Source organism: Montipora foliosa, chromosome 13 (genome assembly GCF_036669935.1).
Source record: "Montipora foliosa isolate CH-2021 chromosome 13, ASM3666993v2, whole genome shotgun sequence".
Lineage (NCBI taxonomy): Eukaryota > Metazoa > Cnidaria > Anthozoa > Scleractinia > Acroporidae > Montipora > Montipora foliosa.
Genome location: NC_090881.1, coordinates 26,161,385 through 26,183,884, shown reverse-complemented (window position 1 = coordinate 26,183,884; position 22,500 = coordinate 26,161,385). Strand labels below are relative to the sequence as shown.

The 22,500-nt window shown below is 40.0% G+C and overlaps 3 protein-coding genes and 1 long non-coding RNA gene across 5 annotated transcripts in view; all 4 read left to right on the top strand.

The window, feature by feature from the left end:
• LOC137982293 (serine-rich adhesin for platelets-like) overlaps nt 1-11,896 on the top strand; it is a 17,225-nt gene extending 5,329 nt beyond the window's left edge. The window contains exons 8-24 of the mRNA XM_068829369.1: nt 30-105; nt 255-273; nt 530-630; nt 740-796; nt 1,533-1,616; nt 1,765-1,848; nt 1,967-2,066; nt 2,837-2,914; nt 3,912-3,952; nt 4,132-4,264; nt 4,465-4,572; nt 4,862-4,916; nt 5,620-5,911; nt 7,717-7,977; nt 8,221-10,081; nt 10,592-10,692; nt 11,388-11,896. Coding sequence (XP_068685470.1) covers nt 30-105; nt 255-273; nt 530-630; nt 740-796; nt 1,533-1,616; nt 1,765-1,848; nt 1,967-2,066; nt 2,837-2,914; nt 3,912-3,952; nt 4,132-4,264; nt 4,465-4,572; nt 4,862-4,916; nt 5,620-5,911; nt 7,717-7,977; nt 8,221-10,081; nt 10,592-10,692; nt 11,388-11,417 — 3,481 coding nt within the window. The 3' untranslated portion in view covers nt 11,418-11,896. The remainder of the gene's footprint in view (nt 1-29; nt 106-254; nt 274-529; nt 631-739; nt 797-1,532; nt 1,617-1,764; nt 1,849-1,966; nt 2,067-2,836; nt 2,915-3,911; nt 3,953-4,131; nt 4,265-4,464; nt 4,573-4,861; nt 4,917-5,619; nt 5,912-7,716; nt 7,978-8,220; nt 10,082-10,591; nt 10,693-11,387) is intronic.
• A 2,580-nt stretch (nt 11,897-14,476) lies between these two features.
• Nucleotides 14,477-17,767, top strand: LOC137983070 (uncharacterized). Of its 2 annotated transcripts, XR_011118887.1 has the most exons (5): nt 14,490-14,616; nt 14,997-15,113; nt 15,757-15,937; nt 16,259-16,374; nt 17,661-17,767. It is a non-coding gene; the product is annotated as an uncharacterized lncRNA (long non-coding RNA). The 2 variants fall into 2 exon arrangements; XR_011118888.1 differs by lacking the exon at nt 14,997-15,113 and having other exon boundaries at nt 14,477-14,616.
• A 336-nt stretch (nt 17,768-18,103) lies between these two features.
• Nucleotides 18,104-19,987, top strand: LOC137983068 (calcium homeostasis modulator protein 6-like). The gene has a single exon (XM_068830245.1). The coding sequence runs from the start codon at nt 18,398-18,400 to the stop codon at nt 19,178-19,180; it is 783 nt and encodes a 260-aa protein (XP_068686346.1). The 5' UTR covers nt 18,104-18,397; the 3' UTR covers nt 19,181-19,987.
• Nucleotides 19,988-21,346: 1,359 nt separating this feature from the next.
• LOC137983061 (gamma-aminobutyric acid type B receptor subunit 2-like) overlaps nt 21,347-22,500 on the top strand; it is a 20,646-nt gene continuing 19,492 nt past the window's right edge. The window contains exon 1 of the mRNA XM_068830236.1: nt 21,347-21,866. Within this exon, the coding sequence (XP_068686337.1) occupies nt 21,782-21,866 (85 nt within the window). The 5' untranslated portion in view covers nt 21,347-21,781. The remainder of the gene's footprint in view (nt 21,867-22,500) is intronic.

The window sequence follows — 22,500 nt, the reverse complement described above, 5'->3', positions numbered from 1 at the left end:
ATTTGTAATGTTTTTTATTGCTTTTCTAGACAACAGGCTTTGGAAATTGAGCGACTTCGTGCAGCTAAAGTCGCTGCTCTTCCTCCTTCTGTGGATCCAGTTCAGGTTCAGTTCATGTTTAATTTATCTCAAAAATACTTGAGTAAAGTTTTGACGAAATCCAAATTTTGAAGAGTGCTTGATCAAGAAGTTAAAGCCATAAAAAAATAAATTGTATTTTTTAAACATCTATCAATTCTTTTTTTTCATTGTAGGACATTTTTTTGAAGAAAGGTATGTCAACCTTGAACAAATTATTGATAAATTGAAACCATTGCACTACAAACCTTCAGGTCATAATAGCTACCAGATAAATATCACAGTATTCTTATATTTTCTACTGGGATGCCTTTATAGAGAAAAATAACATTACAAAGAACATTCAATTACGGCCGGAAGGTGCTTAATTGAGGAAGGACATAGTACTTAAGTACCAGACGGGTTTAGTACAGTGCTGTATTGCAAATATGTTATTTTTATTTAAACACAGATTCTAGAAACTCAGAGCAGAAAAGTGCAGATGACTATGGAGCATCCCGATTTCATTTACATACTCTTGTTCAAGTGGAACGTGGTTTGGATTCACATCAGGTTAATTTACTTTCAAAGTCTTGCAACCATAAAGTATTAGTTCTTTGATAAAACCAGGGCTTTAGAAAGTACTGCCAAGCAAATTTTATTCTAGACTTTCACCTTTCAGGTGGATGCCAGAGAAGCTGCCAAAGATGAGGAAGAACGAATTCAAGTTATCATGGAAGTTAGTAAGATGCACTGATTTGCTCGAAACACTTATTAATAATACATTTGTGGGTTAATGGATGTTATGAAACAGTTAAGTATTACGAGTTACAGTTATAATAATTAATTTTTATGAGTATAACCTTTTGACTGTCTTAAACGCCGGACAATTTTACTCGTCAAAGGGGAACCCCCAGGAGTCAATGGGTTAACCACACTGTAATAGTAAATGGTGCTTTTCATGCATTCTGATTGGTTAAATCAGAAGTGATTAATTGGCAAGTACTATCCACCTTAGAGTGCCAGTCAAGCTTCCTCTGGACACCAGAGACCCTTGGAGTGGGTCTGACACCAAGAGAAATTCATCCATCTTCTGTTTTTGTCACAGACTAGAATTTGAACCCCTGGTCACATTAGTAGGAGGCAAGTTCTTGAAACACTGTTCCATCCCTTTTCCCCAACTACTCTGTTCCGAATCTCCAAAATTTCTCCACCTGCAGCTGGGTGTTTAAAAAAGAATCTTAGCAACTGTGATTGAGTGAGTGATACTGCTCGGTGAGGAATCCTGCAATAAACTAGCGACCTGTCTGATGGTGACTTAAGTAAACCGTACTCTCATGTGCTGCATGATTTCAACAAACCATTACAGGCCATGCGGACGGATCCTATTGGCTAATAGGCAATTTAACCTTCACCTAAAATTTCCAATTTAAGACATATATTTTTTAAGAAATTGTATTAATTTTATTAATTAGGAAGTGCAACGGGACAAAGCAGAGCAAGTTGAGAAGGCTCGCCTCAGGCACAAGCACGCAGTGGCACAGTTGCAGTTGGAAGAGGTAAGCTTGTGGCTAGTGATCAACATCTGAATAGTCATTCATTTTGAAAGTCTTCAGCCTTTTTTTTTTTTTTGAATAGTTCACAGTTTATGTTAGAGTAAAGTCACAAGGCATCATAGATTGAAGTTGTGTATTACATTTTTCTCAGGATCGCAAGAATCTCATGGAAGAACTTGACCAGTTAGAGAGATGTGATCGTCAACGAAGACAGGATGCTGTTGCTAAGATTCCTGTAGGTATTCAGGGATTGCTGTATCTATTTTCATATTGATTCATTTTTGGGTTTTGCAAATACATTGTACATCTTTGTTGCAATTGAGAAATAAATTTCTAACAGAAAGTTATTTTAGGTTCGCATATTTCAGCCACCTCATAAAAGACTGGAAGATGCTGAAGACCGACAGAGAGACTTAGAGCAGGCATTTGAAGACATGTACATGATGCAAACAGGTAACTGAGATACTGTATAAAGCAGGAGCTTAAAGTATCCTGAACAATCCAGAGTAATAGTCAGAGGGGTCATACTCCAGACTGGAGTCATACCTTGTATGACTTTCCTCTGTCCTGTTTGTGCATAACCCATCCCACAGACTCCTGTCTACAATTAAGATCATATGTTCTTTAGTTTATTTGCCACTATATTGTTATTACTTGGTATTATTTCTTCAGCTTATTTCGGTATAAGTCAGAGTGTACTAATGGATTCAATAAAGCAAGGAATTTAAACCCATGTCTGCAACATCTCTGCTATCTGGACTGCTGATACACGTACTTTCAAGTTATTCAGCCCTATTGAAAACCTGCAAAATATAGACTTTGAAGGTCTTCTTCAAAGACCTGATAATGAACCTTTAAGTAATGTTTAAAAAATGAGCACCACTGTTTTTTAATCAGGTTTGATAGACTGACAGGCTGTTTTGCTCATGAGTTTTTTCTTATGGGAGTGGGACTTTTAAACAGATTTTACTGTCTGACGCCAGATGATTTTACTCGTCAACTGGGAGCATTCTAGGGCGTTCCAGGTGTCAATGGGTTAATTAATGAGTTTTTGAAAGAAGTTTAAAGTGCTCCATTGTTTTCTTCCAGGGTAGGTTCCATTACGATGGGAGAATTCTAATTTCGTCGTTGTTGCTGACTGTTGATCTTTGCCTGAGAATTAATTGCTAGTTGAAGTTTAGATACATGTTGTTCATGAATTTTATGTATCTGTGATTCTTCAGGTTATATGGGTGATCTGGCAGTTGCTATTAAACCTCCTGAGAATTTAGATGTGGCATCTGAAGATAGCTTAAACTCAGGTGGGTGTTAGCTCACAGCAATCAACTGTTTCTGATGAGCTCTTTCTTATGTACAATAAGACTTGAATATGTCATGCTGTGTTTTAGTTTTGTCTGCTGTCTTGTGAAATAGTCTCTCAGTTGTATGCAATATTAACAAAGCCACCAATAATTATTTATCATGATAGCACTGAGAAGTAGGTGCTCAGAGTGTTTTTTTTCTGCTTTGTTTTGTTTTTCATCCCCCTCTTTTGTTTTTCCTCCTCCCTCTTTTCTTGTCCTTTTCCTCTTCGACTGCCCAATAATTGGTGCAATAGATGGTATGAGACGGCCATGTTGGTGTACAAAACAATAGCAAATTATGGCTCATGTTTTGCATTATAATAGAGTCAAATTCCCAAGAGACTTTTTTCTCTATTGTTCTGTAAACCAACATGGCCGCTGTGACGTCAGGTGAAAACCATCTATAGGTGCCTGCTCAACTTGGAGTCAAGTCATTTGGTTGATTTGTGGGAATTGCCACTGTGTCATGTCATATGTTTCTTTACATGGCTGGTGATTACTTAAGAGGCTTTTGGACTTACAGGTCTTGATGCAGGTATCACCTGGTGTAAGCATGAGTCTCTCCTTGCTTAGTAATAAACCAAACATGTAACCGTTTGGACAATAATCTTATTTTATTATATGACTAGCTCCGTGAGCGGGCAAGATGAACCAAATCGCGCGCTCTGATTGGCTACCCGAGCGGGCAAGATGGAGCGATACTGCCCGCTCGGGATTTCTCGCTTGGTCCCGCAAGATCAAAGATCATTTTTTGGTGTTTTAAGTCATATAATAAATCCTTTATTGACCAAGATTGTTCGGTCAAGATGACTGGATATTGGCCTCGTTCTTTTTTTGCGTGTTTATGGACCTCGACTTCGTCTCGGTCCATAAACACGCAAAAAAAGAACTTGGCCAATATCCAGTCATCTTGACCTCACGCTTGGTCAATAACCCATACTTATTGCATTTTCAGGGAGTGGTAAAGGAGCTGAAGAACATGAAAGGGACACAGAGGTGTGTTGCATTGACCTAAAAAAAAGTTGGCCTTAAATAGCCATTTGAACTATTGAAGTACATGAATGTATGATCATTTTTTCAGCAACAAATATGGATTTTATTTTTGATTTTCTTGGTCAATTCTGTACAATAGTCATGTATTTTTGTCCAGTCACTCACAGGTTATTGTTTTGTAGCCATTCCGTGAGATACCTGCTGACGTTATAGGTCCTAATGGAAGCACAGAAATACCAGAACGTGACAGTGATCAAGAAATGAAGCCTAAAGGAGCACACCTACACGACAAAGCTCCGAAGGCACCTTCTGAAGGTAGTGTGTAGTGATGCAAAGTATGAAGCAAGGCACTGAATGGGCCAGGAATATTGATCATGAATGGAAACCTGACACTTCATTACTTTAATAAAGTGTACCTGTTAGTGTACCTCTTACTATTTTTTTTTTACACACTACTCTGTATACTGTAATGAGGTGCTCTAACTACAGGTCTGGTTTTTGTGGTTGTTTCACAGATCCACTACAACGCCTATTGCAAAAGATTGAGAGGCAACGTGACCAGTGGAAGAGTAGGCAGTCTGCAGCAGATGATACTCAAAGTCCAACTGCTGGAACAACAGAGGGTGAGGGAAATACTCTAAAACATGTGACAATAAAAAAAGAGAAAAAAGTCGTAAGCAATAGGCCAGTTTTTTATTCCTTGTGGTTGCACTCATTCTCCGCTCCTTTTTATTAAGAGTTTTTTTCCTTTTATATAACATTCTGCACTTTCAATTAAGATGGAATTTGTGGCAAGTTTTTTTGACCTAATATAATGATACTTTATTTATTTTGGACCCATAGAGAAGGGGATGTGATTCTCTCAATGCACTAAGAGAAGGTCCATGTCAATATAAGTTTTGTTTATAACAGGGCCTCCTCATAGTTTGCCATCCACACTGCCTCCATCAAGCAAGCAAGAATACAGGTGCAATTTAATCTGTTTTCATATACTTTTGAAATGTTACTGGTATTTTGTCTATCCCCTTGACCTCTGGATATGGCACAGTACTTTGGCTTCATCAATGAAATTCAGGGCAATCGGACACTTATTTAAATTATTGAAAATAGACTTGGAGAATTGGCAGACCAGTATTATAAAGCCAATAGGCCATTTCCGAGTTCATGTCTGCCTCCTCTTCAAAGCGAGTCTAAGTGCGAAGTTTTTCTTATGAAAACTAGTCATTCTCATGACTCATTCATATGTAAAGTAGAACTAATTACCATCACAAAAACTTTGCACTTAGACTCGCTTTGAAGAGGAGGCGGATATGAACTCGGAAATGGCCTATTGCAAAAACATCTACTGACCCTGAACAACTCTGGGTAGTGGTCTGAGTAAGATTTGATCCCTTCAATTATGAGGCCTTATGAAGGGTCCTCATTTGTATTTTAACTTTCTTTCATCTCTTTACCCTCAATCCCAAGCTTAGTATGTGCTTTTTCAGAAAATGCATAAATTATGCAATATAGCTGATGAAAATTGTCTTTCCAATGATCTCAAGACATTCCCACCACAGCTGGACAGAACTTATTTTAAAGGCAAACCTTTTCATGGCAGTACTGGGTCCTTTCTGTCCAAAAAAAAAGTTAAGTTGCACCAATTTCACTCTCTTGCTTTCCTTTTACAGAGTTCCACACACAATTCCTTTCTCTACCTCTCCTGATAGCCTTCCAGAAGAGGATTCATCTGGACAGGAAGCAGCTGACGGCAGACATGAAATACCTGAAGTGTCAGAAGTACCACAAGTTGAGGGGAAATCAGACGACATAAAAAGACCACCCTTTGACAATGGACATACCCGTGGTGTTCAAGAAGGTGACATGGATGTACCTGACCAATCCCAGGGGAGCTTACGGACACTCTTTCATCCACTTGAAGCTGCACAGAGGTCACATGCTACCTCACCTTCAGGAGTTGTTGTATGTATCTTTTTAGGGAGAGGAAATCCTGTTAACAACATTCATTAATATAGCGTTATCCACCAGATAAATCACTATCCAATGGATAAGTCAATTGGTTTTGCTAGTGTTTATCCGCTGGATAGTGATTTATCGGCTGGATAGCTTTATCCATTGTTTGAACAACTGGGGCCTGTTGTATATGGGATTATTCAAATGCTGGAAAGCAATCCTGGTAAAAGTTAAGAATCCCATCCCACCAACGCGTCGGCCAACACATCGCCCAACGCGTCGGTCGACTGTCGGTCGACTGTTGGTCAACTGTCGGCCGACGCGTTGGCCGCTGTTTAATCTTATAACGTATAAGATGCGTCGGTGGTGCGTTGGTGGTGCGTCGGTGGTGCGTTGGTGGCGTGTCGGTGGCGTGTCGGTGACTCATTTGGGCCTTATTCAACTGTTGAAAGCCTAAACCTATCTTTTTCAACGCATCGGTAATGTGTCGGCCGACGTGTCGGTAGTGTGTTGGTGGTGTGTCGACCGACGCGTTGGCCAACATGTTGGCCGATGCATTGGTGGGATCGGATTCTTAACTTTTACCGCAATCCTCGGTACTACCCTTCATCTAACTTGGGGTAGAGAGCATAGTGAACTGGAGTTGTGTCTTATTAGGGTGGGAATTGAGAGCAGTGTGGGTTAGTGAACTGAAAAAATAATGATTTATCAGTTGAAATTGTCCAAAGTCATTCTCAGTGTCAGTACTTAATAATTACAAATTTAATATTACTGTATAAGTTAAGAGAATGACTTCATTGACAAGGAAAGAAAGTGCCACAATTTTCCAAACAATTAAAAAAATTTGGCAGGCCCTGGTCCCTGGTCCTGATGCATTTGTACCAAGTCAACTCTTACCTCCATCATCACAGGAGAAGTGCAGTTTTGCAATGAGCATGCCAGTTACTGGACAGAAAACTGAGACAATTGAGCGTAACAAAACAGCATTTTGTAACAGCACCAAATGCTGATTGACAGTTACAAGACCAATGTGCAAATTTGAAAACGTTTGCTTTTAGCTTTAAGGATGTCAAAGACTTACCAGCACCTTTTCGTATCAGTCTGTTGGATATTGGGAAAAGAGAAATGGTTGTTTGAGAGATGGAAGCAATTGCCAGCCTTAAAGTGCCCCTAACATCAAAATATTTACTTTAATAGCAAAAGTTAAATATCAAACATATATTTACCTTTGCTTCTCTAGATTTTACTTTTTAAAGTCCCACCTTCAACCGACAGGCTTTTCGACCGTTTATTGTTGTTGCGGAAATTCCTATTGCTTATCGCAGCGATCTAATTGGACGAATCTCAGCTTTGGGTGGAATTTTCGTATATGAAAAGTTTTCTGCAGCACGCAATGCCTGTCAGTTGAAGGTGGGCCTTTAATGTGCCTCATAAGGTTTGTAAGAGAAAGATGCTTGCAATCATTTGCAGTGAGATGCGTGGGCGCATTCCTTTGATGACGTCATAAACTCCTTTGCATTAAGTTTTGAAAGAACTTTTGGCAAATTAATGTAAATTAGTTGTTGGCGTCATTGAAGGAATAGACCCAGAACTCTCACTAGCTCGGCCATAGGACAAATGAATGTCAGCTTTGTTACTCTCTTGTACCTCAATGGGCCTATTAAAAGTAAAATCTAGAGAAGCAAAGGTAAAATATATGTTAGGCATTTAACTTTTGCAAAAGAAATACTTTGGAGTTAGGTGCACTTTAAAAGGAAAAGCTGGAAAGCCTCAACATCCTTAGCCCTAAAAATTAAATGTTGATCTGATTTCAGCCCACAGTATGGCTTTCCCAACAAGAGGCACTACTAGAGCAAGAAAAACTCAAATTAAGACTACAACAACAAACTGTCCGGCAGCAACAATTAGAGCAAGAGCTTCAGCTTTATCAGAAACAGCTGTCTGGAATTTATGGACCTGCTGCGTTGCCCAAAGAATCCTTGAGACCTGGTTTGAGGGCCACGGAAACAGAGTTCTTGGAGGAGTCATCAGCAAGCAGAGGGCCTTATGGTGGGGCCTTACCTCAAGCAGAGTTTGTAAGTTGAATTCTCAAGGTTTTTTTGTGACAAATCAGCAGTGCATAGCAAAGAAAAAGTGAAGCAACATGACTTCCACTTAAATATTCTTAACCACTTATCATTCATTTTATTTGTGAAAGTGCAGGGCAATGTCAAAGCAAAGAGCATGTTAAAAAAAACCCTTTTTCTCCTGGCCTCTCAGGCTTACAAAAAAGGGGCCATTTTCGGCAGTGCACTTTAAGACATTTTTCTTTGTTTCAGGAAGTTAATGGCCCTGGAAAAACCTCAGATACCGTCCATCTGGGCACAGACTCTCATGAATCTTCACGGGAAAGTTCTCCATTGATATCAGAGGCGCTGGAGTCATCAACAACTGGAAGTTTAACATCGGATGAAACAGAGAGACGGCTACCCTCAGAATTTCAACGCACCTTGGCAGCCGCTCAAGCTACGGCTGATAAAGCAGCTGAATTGAGGCAAAGAGAAAAGGTTGTTTTAAAGGAGCTAAGCAGAGTTGCGGAAAATGTGCCATTTAGTATCCACACCCATCCAGAAAGGGACTCACCCTCAGTCTCAACACCATCTACACTGTCACTCAGTGTGACAATGTCATCTGAACTCAGTACAACATCCACTATGTCACAAACTTCACAAACACGTCCAACACGTTTTTTCGCTCGCCCTTTTCCATTTGCCTCACCACATCAGTCGCCTTATGCTGATGTTGGAAACACTGGCACCATTAAACCCGTTTCATCCATGGTTCCAAAAACACCGTCATCAACAGCGTTTACTCAACCTTCTCCATTTTTCCCAGCCATATCTTACCAAGCTCCTCAGGTATCAGGTGACTCACATTCAACCTTGCATGTTAGGAGAACAATACATGAGGATTCTAAAAGTCCTCTAACTTCATTTCCATTTGATGGATCTGTAAAAGGCAATGTCACAGGAGTTTCACAGTCATCTGCTGTCCAACAGACGGATGCACAGTATCTCATAACTTCCAGCAGTCACACCACAGCAGCAACGCTGTTGGAAAGTACCCCAACTTATGCTTCCATTAGTAGATCAGCTGGTGTTCCAAAGAGCTCTGGTATTCTCCAGCAGTCCAGTACAGACTACTCACCTGGGTATGTGGATTTTTATCAGCAAAAGATCGAGGAAGAGCGGCAGCTCTTTGAAGATCAGAGAAACCGCATCTATCGATACAGTGACTTACCTAACAAACCTGATGAAGGCCCAAGACCAAAAACATACCTGGCCTCACAGAGCAATGTTCCTTCGGTAGAACCCTACAACGAAAGCACTTCACATGTACCAGAACTTCACAGGAGGGTACCTGCATATTTGGAAAAGAGTATGGAAGCGACTGGCTTGGAAAGAAATAAAGAGAATCACAGTCACATTGCGAATTCGGGAATGCTAACAAGAACGGCCAGGTTGTATAACATTTCAAAGAGGCTGGATGCATTTGAAAAGCCGCCAACTACCAGTGTAAATTCAACTGCTTTGCCTTCAATCGGTTTTGCGCCTAAGCCTGCATCAACAAGTGAGTTAAGGTTTGGTTCAAGTAGAGCACAGTACATGTCAATGCCACCGGAAACCATTGGTTTAAGTTCTGTGGGTAGCGCTGGTTCACCATTGTCCTCATTATCTGAACTGACTGAAATGATAACAAAATTAACATCCACTAGTGATGAGTCAGGAGAAAACTCTATCAAGAGTACATCTGTTAGGAGCCAGCCTTTAGAAAGCATTGCTTTTGAAAGAAATACTAAAACAGGCTCAGATGGTCAGTTGTCATTTAGTGGCTCGCTGGCGGGCTTGCCTGGCAGGGACCTTGTCAGGTCCTCATTGAATGGACCCAGCCCTGTTGATCCCTTGGACATTCCGAGGTCATACACCCCCACAAATACCGTTACCAACCTTGCTAATTCTCAGGCTCCAATGGTGAGTGTACCCGGGCCACGATGGACTAGGGGCTCAGATGGGCAGCCTTGGTATGTGCTTTCCCGATCAAGCACGTTGTCATCTGTTGGTGGATTGGTAGTTAAAGACAACACTCCCTTGCATGGCTATGCTGAAGATGATGTGTTCTCTGTTGACAGAGGGGAAAACAGTAAGTTTAGGTTCAACCGATTGAATAATATAAATTTAACATGCTTAAGTTGAAAGTTGAGAGAGTAGGGTCAGTGTCAGTGCCCTGGGCTCTATTTATGGGGCTTTAGTTTGTTGGTTCTCTACTCTGCTCTGAGAAGTCTTTTTTCAGGTACTGTGGCTTTTCCCCTCTCATCAACATCTGATTTAAGTTGATTTGATCTGCTTAAAGTTTATTTGTAGTCTTACCAATGTCATGATTTCATTTCTATTCTGGTCGTTGTTGTCAACGGATTACATCATAAAAATTGTCTGAGTGCGTAAAGCCCCAGCTTCAAGCGGGGCATTTGGCAGTCATGTGACCAGTTTGTTGCAAAAGTCCTATTCAAATACAAAGGAACTGAAAATATAGGCTATTGTAAGGTTTACACGGTTCTCTTTTTCGAAGAGAGTTAAGTTTGGATGCTCTCTAAGGAGACCTTAGTGTTGAATATATAGTTACACTAAAATAAATACACTTCCTTGTTTAAAGGTCACGTATCAGGCAGCACGGATTCTGAGTCGTCAATATTAAGTCTAACATCAAGCACCTTGCACGCTGACAGTGAAGAGCATGGAAACGCACCGTCGACGGTAAACCGATGTAATAGTTAATCTATGAACAACTCCCTTGACTATTATACGGAAGATGCAGCATTGACAACTGTTTCCGTGGGTATTTGCTTATACTACTAAAATTTCAGATTACAGAAGAGTAATAATTACTCTAACTATTTGCACATTGTAACATGTACAAGTCTTGTTAGGGTATTGTTCATCTGTTACTGCGCCTTTCAATAACATGCGGACTCTAAAATCGACAAATTAATGCGTTTTTCGCTACCGTCAATCAAATGTTCGGCGGCTCCTCCCAGCTTCTGACTATACTGTCTGAACTGGGCTCAACGATTTGATTTGATTACTGCACGCTCGGCAATAGTCGGAAGCTTGGAGGAGCCGCCGAACATTTGATTGACAGTAGCGAAAAACGCATTTGTCGGTTGACCTTTGAATTTAAGAGTCCGCATGTTATTGAAAGGCGCAGTAATGGTCATTGACAAGAACTATAAATCTAAACGTGGGAACAGACAGCTCATTCCCTCTATCACCGACTACATCTGCCCCAAGTGCAGCGGAGACTGCCACTCTTGAATCAGAATAAGACAGCAGATTCACTCCAAAAAGTGCAACCAAGCATTATTTCCATTGTTTGCAAGTCAGAAAGAGGTCATTAGATTTTAGGAAAAGTTAACTTTCCACGCCGACTGGAATTTTCTTTTTATCTGCAGGTTTCCTCTGCCACGAATGGATCTACGTAATTATCTTCCAATGGCTTGTGCGCAGATCAGATGACTGCTGCGATGTCACACCCAAAAGGGAAGGCTTTACTGGGTCCCGTGAAAATAAAAACGTGTGACATCTTTTAAGATCCATTGTTTTTGAGGACGCTCTTAAGCTTTCATACAAAACTCATTCAATTCATTGTGGAACTCGGAATGACAAAACAAAAGCAAACGGGCTCAATTGTTGAACATTGTGACTGTCTACAGCTCTTTTCTCCAAGTTTGAATCGTTACGTTTGTTTGTCAGCCTAGTGCTAGATCACATGAAGGAAAACGTCTAAGACTGATAGAGATAAATTATTGCACAGGATTAATCGAAAATGAATCAAATTGCCCTTGTACTATAACTGTAAGTATTCACATTTACCAATGAAACACACCATAAAGAAGCAGCAGGTGATTGTTTGTAATGCTACTTCCAGATGGTGAACAAATTAAAATGTTCTCTTTCTCTATTACAAAAGAGTTGTTCAGTGGACTGCAAAAAGGGCCGCTTCGAGCGGGAATCTTATTGAGCGGGGAAAAAACTGCATTTGTCCTGTCCAGGGGTTGCCATGGCGGCGGAATTCTCTCGTGATAAACTGCCTCTTTTGAGGACCTTTTACATGACCAACTCACCCTAGGATTATGTTTTCATAATAATAATAATAATAATAATAATAATAATAATAATAATAATAATAATAATAATAGTAATAATAATAATAATAATAATAATAATAATAATAATAATAATATTTACAAAAATTAAAATATCTCCAAAAGGTAAGAACTATAAATTTACGAGCAATATAGATATTTCTCTGTTTAAAACTGTTTTAAAACTTCCAAATAAATAAATAAATAAAAAATAAAATAAAAATAGAAAAGTCATTTAATAATAATAATAATAATAATAGTAATAATAATAATAATAATGACATTAAGTGCTTAAAACCACACCCTTTTGCACCCTGCACACCCATATAATGGTTGCGTGAGTCTATCTTTATTTATTATTTATTTATTTAAAGATTCACCCTTGCGATTTATGCAGGACACAATGTCATCCAGTGCAGAGTATGAACACCATGTGTAGGCTCCTTTGCAAGCATTTTTTGGTATAACGCTACAATATTGGGCAAAATTATTGAGAAACTTTTTACTTCCTTCTTCTTGTAACGGATTTCCCGCCTACCTTCCCCCCCCCCCCCCCCCCCAAACAATGCGGAGGAATAGCTCGGTCATTTTCACTTCTTTATAAACAACATTGCTTTGGGTGGGGAAGGGAGATAGGGTATTGTTGTCATTGTTGGGAGTTTGTTGCAGATATTGTCCAAAAGAGAAGTCTAAACGATTTTTGTCTAGGGGCCCGTTTCTCGAAAGTCCCGAAACTTTACGGGCCATTTTCGGGTGTCACAATTCCCTTTGTATCTCAAGAACGGAGAGGATTTAAGTCGTCAAACTTCACAGTTATTTTTCTTTTTGTTACCTTGAAATCGTATTAAAAGATCGGCTTTCCAGAACAAGCGGTTGGTAGTTTTCACAAATGGCTTTTCGGGCCCGAATCGTTTTCGGGACTTTTGAGAAACGGGCCCCAGGGGTTGTAGATCACCTACGCATTAAGGAGCATTGGGTACATGGCATTACGGACGTCACATTGGTGTTCCAAAAAAAAAAATTGATACCGCAGGGCAATGAGCTCAATTTTTATGCACACATCCGCCCAGTAGTCACGTAACCATAAGGTCGTAAGTCCCTTGCAAAGTGGGAAGGGCACAAAGCCACCTCTTCGCCTCAATTTTTTGAAAACGCTCTCGGTGTCTCCAATATTTGGAGCGCCGTACTCGGAAGCCTATAATTTATCGTATGGCCCGTACGGCCCCGCGCGCGCTTTTGTCGCAAAGCTATTGGGAAAATGCCCGTATGAGGGCCGTACGCATTAGCGCGAGCAGGGCCGGAAAAAGCCGTACGGCCCTACTAGGAACACGTACTACTCCGTGCGATACAATTTTAGGGGATTTCGTCGCTTTTAACATCCAATTAATTTACAGCCAGAAAACCAAATGCAAACAACGTATTAGATAAATTTTCTGTGCATATTTTTGTTTTTTATTTTGTCCTAACTTCATCTTCTTTCTGAGTGCTCATAAATAGTGTAAAGAGCCCATATGATAAAATGCTTATTGACTGAGTTTAGGTCGGGCCGGACAGGAAAATATTTGGCGCTCGGTCCGTACGCCATGACCTCGCGCCAAATATTTTCCAGTCCGGCCCTCCCACTCAGTCAATAAGTACATATTCTGGCACGGGTGCTTATATTCCTTCTCTTTGTTCTGTTCACCCACGAACAATTTACCGTGTCGTACGCCGGCCGAAAAACGGTACCGAGATTTCGGAGTGCCATGGCTTAAACTAGCACGTTTGTGGCGCTGACGGCATGGTTTCTAAGATCTGCAGCATTTTTCCTTAAAAGAGCGCACGTGCTGAAAATGTTTCATAACTATTTCGCACATTAAGACAATGTCACTCCTAGATCACTTGTCTTGTTTTCAGGAACTTTTCCATCATTTTGGAACAATTCATATATAAATGGAGTAATAAAATAAATCATCACTGAAAAGACGTTTCGAAACATAATCGATATGCATAAGATGACGAAAATCGTCCGGTGGAGAGATCTACACCTGTACATAATTATCGAACCGATCTGTCACTCTAATTTGATCGATTTATTTCCTGACATGGATAAAAAAAATCATTTTTCTTTTTGGAAAAAGATGAAACAATACCTCAAAAACTTGATTAATATTTTCGGAAATTGATGAAAAAAAAGCAATTGCTCTCGAACATTCCACTATCAAAGTTTGTTGAAGGGAAAAAATCGGAACAATATCCGCTTTTACTCTTTTTCAAAAAAAAAAACACGAATCTCATATAGAATGTAAGCTTTTAAATTGCTTCACCTGAAGCCAAGACCAAACAATATCTTTTATTAAACTTGACACTTTCTTTGATGTTTAAGTGGTTCTTTTGTGGCCGAAAGTTGCGTTAAATTGAACCAGTTAATGGCGATTGCGTCGCTTCCGCACTGATCATCTTTTTTGTTTAAAGATTAATTTGTGTTCTGTTCGCCATTTAGATCCGTTGACAGTTGCACGAACTGCAGTCCTTATTGCTAAAGTCCACAGAAAAAGTAAGTAGGGAAAGAAATGTGGCTAACAAGAGTCTACGCGTTGCTTGGTTAACAATAATTTTTCTGCCAGTGAACACTGGTTTGTATCAATGTAATCAATCTAGGAATTAGTGACCAGTCCAGTCTCGTAGAAAGTAAGGAATTTTGTCGGCGAAAAAAAGGCCAAAAAAATATAACTTAAACCAGGATAGCTTTTTTTTTTTTTATTTTGAAGTCAAGAACAAGTCTGCAAGGATGAAAATGTCAATCTTTTAAAAGAAAACAAATACGTATTCGCTAACTTTTCCGTGCATAATTTACTGTGCATACACAACTCAGCAGGGTTCTCAGCAAATTCAGTCAATATTCAAGACATTTTTAAAAACAGGTTATCTTTGCAGAATATTGTCTTTTCAGTGCTGAAAATCCAAGAAAGACAATTTTCAAGTAACACCGGCTGTGTCACGAGGAAAGTTGGTGTATTTTATAGGGGTATTGAAACCACCACAGAGGAGTCGGTGAGCTAAAAGTACCTCAGTTTATGGTGTTTCTAGCTTCATAGGGGGATATTTATTTTCTTAAAGATCCTTTTTGAGGAGTCTACTCTGGCTGTCAAGATGATGAAAAGCGGCTTTCGCGGGAACAGGGACAAACAAATCGTTAAAAGAGAAGATGAATCCTAAAAGTATAAGCTGGGCTTTCAAAAGTTTTTTAGTAATTTCATCAATTCATGCCAACCTTCCATTTTCAAACTTATTGCGCATTGAGTCATTCTGTCATCTTCCATTCTATTCTGTATTCTTTATGTTGAAAAAACACTCGTAAGCATGGCAGCTCTTTCTTTTGAGTGTCTATTAAACCAAAAGATTCCCTCTCAATGTTTTACTAAAGTTATTTTTTGTCAGGTCTTATCGAGCTCGATTTGATCCTGTCATTGTGAATACTTCATAAATATACTCAGTTGCGCAGCTGCGCCAGTAGTTTTCCAGGAACCGCGTCGAAATCGCATGATTGAGGGATGGGGAAGGAAAACAAATGTTATCGTTTGCTTTGGAAACGGAAACCCGGGAGTGTATTGATGTGATACTGATACGGTCGTGCGAAGTATTCGGTTGGTAGATCACCATACTCGTTAAAACTTTCCGGTTGTTCCTCTCGCAGGCAACCATCTTCATTATACAACCATGGTAACTACGAAACCCGTTCTTCTTGTGCTTTTTCTTGTTGTCGTTGTCCACGAGATGGAGGGTCGACCCAGACGCAGACTTGGAGATAAATTCGATATCTTAAGAAAGTCAGTAATTCCTGGTGCAGAAGTGGAAACTTTGGAAGACTTTGAAAGGTAAAATACATCGTGTAGAACAGATGTTTTCCACTTAGATCAGTAGCTAGAAATTTAATCTTGCTACGAGAGTTGAGCCATATTCACTATTTATTTTAGCCACTTTAACAAGGCGAACGGGAAAAAATGCGAAAAGAATTTAACTGTCATTCTTTAGAAACATTTCGATATTAAAATATGTCAAATATAGGACATGAAAACTTATTTGTTAAAAAAGTCGCCCCTACTTGAAGCTGGAACCTCAAATTTTACTCGAAATCAGTCAAGACTAACCGCCACAAAAGCACTCCTGAATTGAAATTGAATATTGTTTCTTTTTAGTGTGAATGATGACAAGGATAAGAGGTACAGAGAAACCTTGCAGAATAACGAGGATGTTCCTTGTCATGGTCGATTTGCGCTATGCAAAAAATAATTTGAGGTAGCCATACTTTGAGGTAGTGTATGATATGCCAGGATTAGGATTCCTTAGAAAAGTTTGTAATTAAGTTGATGAAGTTCCGCTAGTGTCCCGCAGTAGGAGTCAGGGAAAAGAAAATTCTGGCATTTTGGGCCACAATATTGTGTGCCGTCATAAAATCCGATTTCAAATAATGGACCACGACGGAACTCTTACAACTTACAAACAGCTCTCGTGGCTGGATTTGCTTTGAAGAAGGGCATAGTCGCGGTGGGGAAAAACCACGATATCCCGAGACACTCAAAGGAAAGGAACTTTATTTAAGTGGCTAGTCGTTCTAGCGCTGGAGCACTAATTGGGGGACATTGTAAACTGAAATTAACAATGAAAGTAAATCAAGTGAAATGTTGGTTTTTGAGGAGAGGGGAAACCGGAGTACCCGGAGTAAACTTCTCGGTGCAGAGTAGAGAACCAACAAACTTAACTCACATATGACACCGAGTCTGGGAATCGAACCCGGTCCACATGGGTGGGAGGCGAGTGCTCACACCACTGCGCCATCCATACAGCCTTGACACACCAGCCGATAAAGACAAGCGCCAACACCTTTCCGATCGGGTCAGGACGCATCTGTTACATCTTCTCTTGTTATTGATTCAAATAACAATGGCCACAAAAAATATACAGCAGAGACAATGAAGTCCAGCTCTCAAAAGCGCGAAAAGGACCGCCTTTCCATAACTTTGACGCACGTCAAATGTATCTTTTTGCGTTAGCTTTCCATGCGAACAAACTGGAAGCTAGGTAAGCTCATGCACACCTTGCATGGATCCCGCGGTGTGCAATACCATACGTATACGCACAGCCATATCACCCGGGGAGTGACATTAAGCCTCATTAGCATGGCATATCTGTCAAGCCCCTAGAGTCTCACGGATCAACCGCCCGTCATCATTAAAGAGCCCGAACTGAGGTACTGTAGACCGCGGGGTTGGTACAAAATTAAGAAGTGGTTACCTTGCTTCCAATTTGTTGTCTTCTTAGCGACTCGCAACCTCGTTCCCAAGCTTTCTCTAGGACAAGTGCACGTGTTGCGTGAAGAGCCCTGGAGCAAAGTCCGCAAGTAACTAAAGCTACGGATACTTGTGAATGGGCCGGGTTCTAATGAGTTCCTGTGTGTCTTGTTAAAACTGACGGGCTATCGCGAAAGGATACCTGGCACTGATAAAAGATTGGGAGGTCTTTTTTCTCCCTTGATTCTTTATCACGTTATCGTAATTGTGTCTGTTTCTCTAACGAAGATCCTATTAATTTGTTTCACAGCAATCCCGCACAATGTTGAAGACAACACAAGAAGTGTGAAAAGCGTACCTTCTCAATGTAATAAAAGTAGTTTAGCTCAAATCAATAAAGTTCAGTTGCTACCAGCATATCAGTGTCTTTGTGATAAAGGGCTCTTGCCTATCAATAAATGGTTATCCTAACGACCTGAAAGATCTCGAGTCTTCCTCTTATAATCAGCATTTTTGTCTCTGTTCTTAATGGTCCTTAATGGATAACGAGAGGACAATCCGCGAGATCGTTCTCACGGGTACCGTTTCTCATTGAAAATCCAGTTGGATTAATTTCAACACTGAAAGTTTGGCATACTCTAAGAAGACAAAAAAATGCAAAGTTGTCACTTAACAAGACCACCACCCGTCAATAAGCAACTATATTGAAATAATTATTCCGTAAAATATTCCTTGGTCGCGAAGGAGGCGAAAGGTGGGCACCAGTACGATTGGCGAAGATAGTGCCATTTCGAAATCGATTTTAAGTGTTGGGGTGGGGACACCGCCGAGTATATAAAGATACACGCTTGAAAACCGATTCGGATTTACCACAGAAATTCTCTTAGGATATGTAACACTGTTTGACCAGTGGAAAAACTGACTACTGGTAACAGGTACAGACCGGTAGTTATAGAAAGGAGTCATTTGTTGATATCTTATCCAAGAACAGAAATCTTCATTTTTTTGTTACACTGCTGACTGTGTCAGAGGCAAATAGACTGACAAATGGAGGGTAATATAGAAAACTACCCAAAATTAAATGAAGGGATTTCCGCCATAAAGGACAAATTGAAGAACTTGGAACTTCCATTGATGAATGTGGTTATACCAGTGCTTGTTTTTGGTTTCAAACAGGGGACAAATAAGTTGATCTTCCATTGTCCGCAAATGAATCACGAAATATACAGTTTGCTTTTCATGATTGCTCCCTCTTTGGTGTTTTTCTGCTTTGCCTTAATGTTATCAAAGTCCTTCTGGAAAGACATGTCAGGGTGTTGTCGTCTTCCGAAAGAACAACGTCAAACTATTTGGAAGCGATCGCGAAAGTATGTTTATCTATGTACCTTACCTCCAGTGGCGTGGCTTTTGTTTGTCTTTTTGGATACCGAGTACTACGTTTGCTACAGACTTGGTCCAACAGAAGTATCCTTCAACCAAACTTATCCCCTTGAAAAGCCAATAACCTACGCCGCCGATTTACCATCCACAAAAGCAGAGTCACAGATCATAGCATTTCTCTTACTGATAGCTGTCACTATTCTTGCGACGGTGGCACTTAGTATTGAACGATGCTGTACAAAGGTTGGATCGGACATTGATAATAAGGAAGAATATATGCAGTATTTGGAGGACGAGGAAAAACATTTGTTTAACTATAAGTTAAAAACACTGGCCAAAGAGCACGCTAAAGAAGAATTGGAAGCGCACTTCGAGAAGTATAAAGATGTGAGCTTCCCCGAAGAAAGAATACGCTTCATTTCGCAGGAGATAGAGAAAAGGTTCCCATAGTAGACTAGAGGGAATGTATGAGGAAGCCTGACAAAGGAGAGGTAATTGTCATACTGAGGAATGTAAGAGTCCCGTAGCAGAGAAAAATTTTAACACCTATCATTGATGTTTGGAAGAGTGAATTGGTCATTTTAAGCTTTCGTCAGATAAGGATTTTAATTCGCCTAAACGAGCACACACTATACAGTTTCCCCAAAGGTACTTAAGTGCCGCGTGGCCGTCCTTTGTGAGTGTATGGGTGGGTGGGTATAGCAGGTCCACATCATCTGAATAGCTGCCAAAAACTCAACCTGCTCAAACAAATAAATGACAACAACAACAACAATTAACTAAAATGAAGTGAAATGAAGTTAAGTGAATTGGAGTGAAATGTTAGTGTCGGTAATCGCATGATTTCCTTCGCAATTTGATACAAACAACCATGAGTAAATTCTTCAAGAAACCGTTGGGAGAGGCAATTTGAAGTCTGAAAAATATACAAGTGCTTATTTATACCAAATTACACGAGAAATCATGTGATACGTTATTAATGATATACATGAAAAAGGATGATAGTAAATGTAAACAACTGAAATTTTGACAGCGCGCGATATAATTTTCTGTGAAGTTCATTGGACTGATTGGTTGAAACAGATTACGTTTATCAAATTCAAACTTTTACAACACCATCGTTCACAAGCCATTCAAACTTGGAAACGTGCATTTGCAATTTTCACTCGTGTTACATGGGAACTCCACAATTCTTTGACCAATCAGAACTGAGTAAATTATTTTCATATATATTAGCGGAACTACGCCCGCGCGCGCGGAGCACCATAGGTAAAAACCCTTGCTATTCACCTCCGAGTAATTCGCGCGTGACTCGCGCCCGAAAATATTGTAATCGTTGCACGAATAAATGAGTTAAAATCATCTTTCTGTGCTGTATTATCTCACTGTTATCGAATATATAAAAACATTCACTTCAGTGTCAGTGGTGGATATTTACTGAGCCGCGAAGCAGCGAGGTAAATATCCACTTCGGTGAATAATTGTTAAATATTATGAGGAATCTAATAGCGTTATCCCCTGTATTCGGTCTCGTGATGCCCATCTCAGCGATGGTTAATCGAACAAGCATAGGATCGAGGGAAGATCTTGTCTGCGGGTCACATTTCCCAAAATTACGACAAGTTTACAAAACTGTTGGCCAATTACAAAGCCAATCGGGAATCAAACGAACACTTCTGTGATCGTTGCAAATGCGCATGCTCAAGCGTCATGGGCCTTCATGTTGCAATTCATATCACTGTAAGTCGTAGTTAGGTAAAAATGGAATCGCCCTGTCGGAAAGAGTCCCAACACAAACGGTTTAGAGCCAGACATTTCTCTTCCTCACAGCCTAGTTGGGAACAAGACCCTCCGTCTTTCCGGGAGGATTGGGGGAGGGGAAGGGGGGCTATCTGATAGATAACAAGGAGTCGATACCCGGGGCAGTGTAAGCGACACGGAGTCGAAATCTCGGGCTTCATCCTCAAGGCCAACGCTCCGTCAAAGGGCCCAGAGACTCCGCTACTGCTTGTTTCTCTTTCTTTCTCACAAGGATTTTATCTGCGCGTGCGTAAATACAGAAGTACACCGATGAGTGTCATGTGACTACACAACCCAGTCTCAGTTCACCTCGATCTGCCATTCAAAGGTATCTTTAAAAACGGGGTAAAAGCAGACGTTTTGAATATTGAGTTCTATTTACTTCATCGTAACTATTTCAGAACTAAATATGGATTGAGTTATGTCAGGAACTCTCGGCTAGGAGCGAACAAGTGTTTTTAAATTCATGTCCATCATTTTTATATTGTTCGTTTAATTCTTGTTCTTGTAAACCCCGGTGAATGAAATGAAGGAATTTTTTTCCGCTTGTGACTCGGGGATACTCGGATTTTTCCCGAGTATTCCCGAGTCACCATCGGAAAAAAACATCTCTGCATACATCGTTCTTGTTTAATTTATGCGTACGTGAGGTAAACGGCGACAGTGTGCTTTTATTAAGTTAGAGGCAAAATACTTGGCGGGAAAGCAGACAGTCTAAAACAAGGATGTTTCTAAGGAGAGATATGGTAGTTGTATGATCCGAATCACAAGCTCCTGTTACTGAAGAACCCTCTAAGTTTAAATTTTATGGAACATAAAGAAGACAAAGAAAACATTCGAGGCTGTTCTCAAGCGTTCAGCACGTGACGTGACGTCTCTTTTACATGAGAAGTTCCCTTTGTCCTTAAAAACTGTCTAATAAACTTGAAGCGACTGTTTGTTTTGAAAGACAAAAAAAAAATTTCTTAGAGACCAACAGACTCAGTGTACACGGAAAATGCCAACAAAGTGCCAAAGGAATGTTTGCATACGATGCAACAATATATGCAACAGTTATCATCGCAAATTTGGCCGGCAGGGTTGCGGAACTGTTTCCTGTTGAAAGCTTTTCAGTGAATGAGACACACTAATCAATATAAGGTCTGTTAGGTGCGCTGGTTGGTCATGGCCAAATATATTATACAATACCAAACGAATCAGATATTGCAAGAGGACAACATTGGACACGTTTGGGAAACAAGACGTTACTGAATGGAATTGAAGATCCTAATGTTCCATGTGATTCATCTTCCTCGACTAAGGAAATGCGCTTTGATTTGGCTAATTTTTTTTGTAGGTAAGTTATGAAACGTTTTTGTTACTAAATGAAATATCAGTAGAAGCGATTGAGCCGTGAAGGTTCATATTACTTGTAAATATCGTGAAACACCGATTGAAATTCTGTGGTTACCAGACGGACGGAAAATGCGTGGGTGGAAAGTTGATTGCAAAATCTTGCCAAGTCTATCAAGAGGACTTGGCAAATTGACTACTGTGAAGTGACTGAGCTTTCAAATGCGATGATAACAAATTGTAAATTTTCACAGTTCAATCTGAGGTCCAAAGCTTCCTTTTTCCCCTACTCCTTCCTAATCTTAAAAAGCTTAAAAGACCTCGTTGTAGAAAAATACTCCCTTAAAACGGAAACACAGATTATGTACACGATGTCGTACACTTATTTATCGAAAAAACACAATGCAACAAAATCAGTCGAACTGATTGTTTTACAGTCAAATTGTTTGTTTAGATTTGGTGGGAGTTTGACGGCTATGTAACGACACTTGTCTTTGAACTGGCACCCGTACTCACTCAGCATTTCATTAATAAAAGAAATGTCCCCATTTCTTGAACGAACAAGACGGCCTATTTTCAAAAATTCACATTTGAAGTCATAACGATAACTAAGAAGAACTCATGTTATTCTATTAATA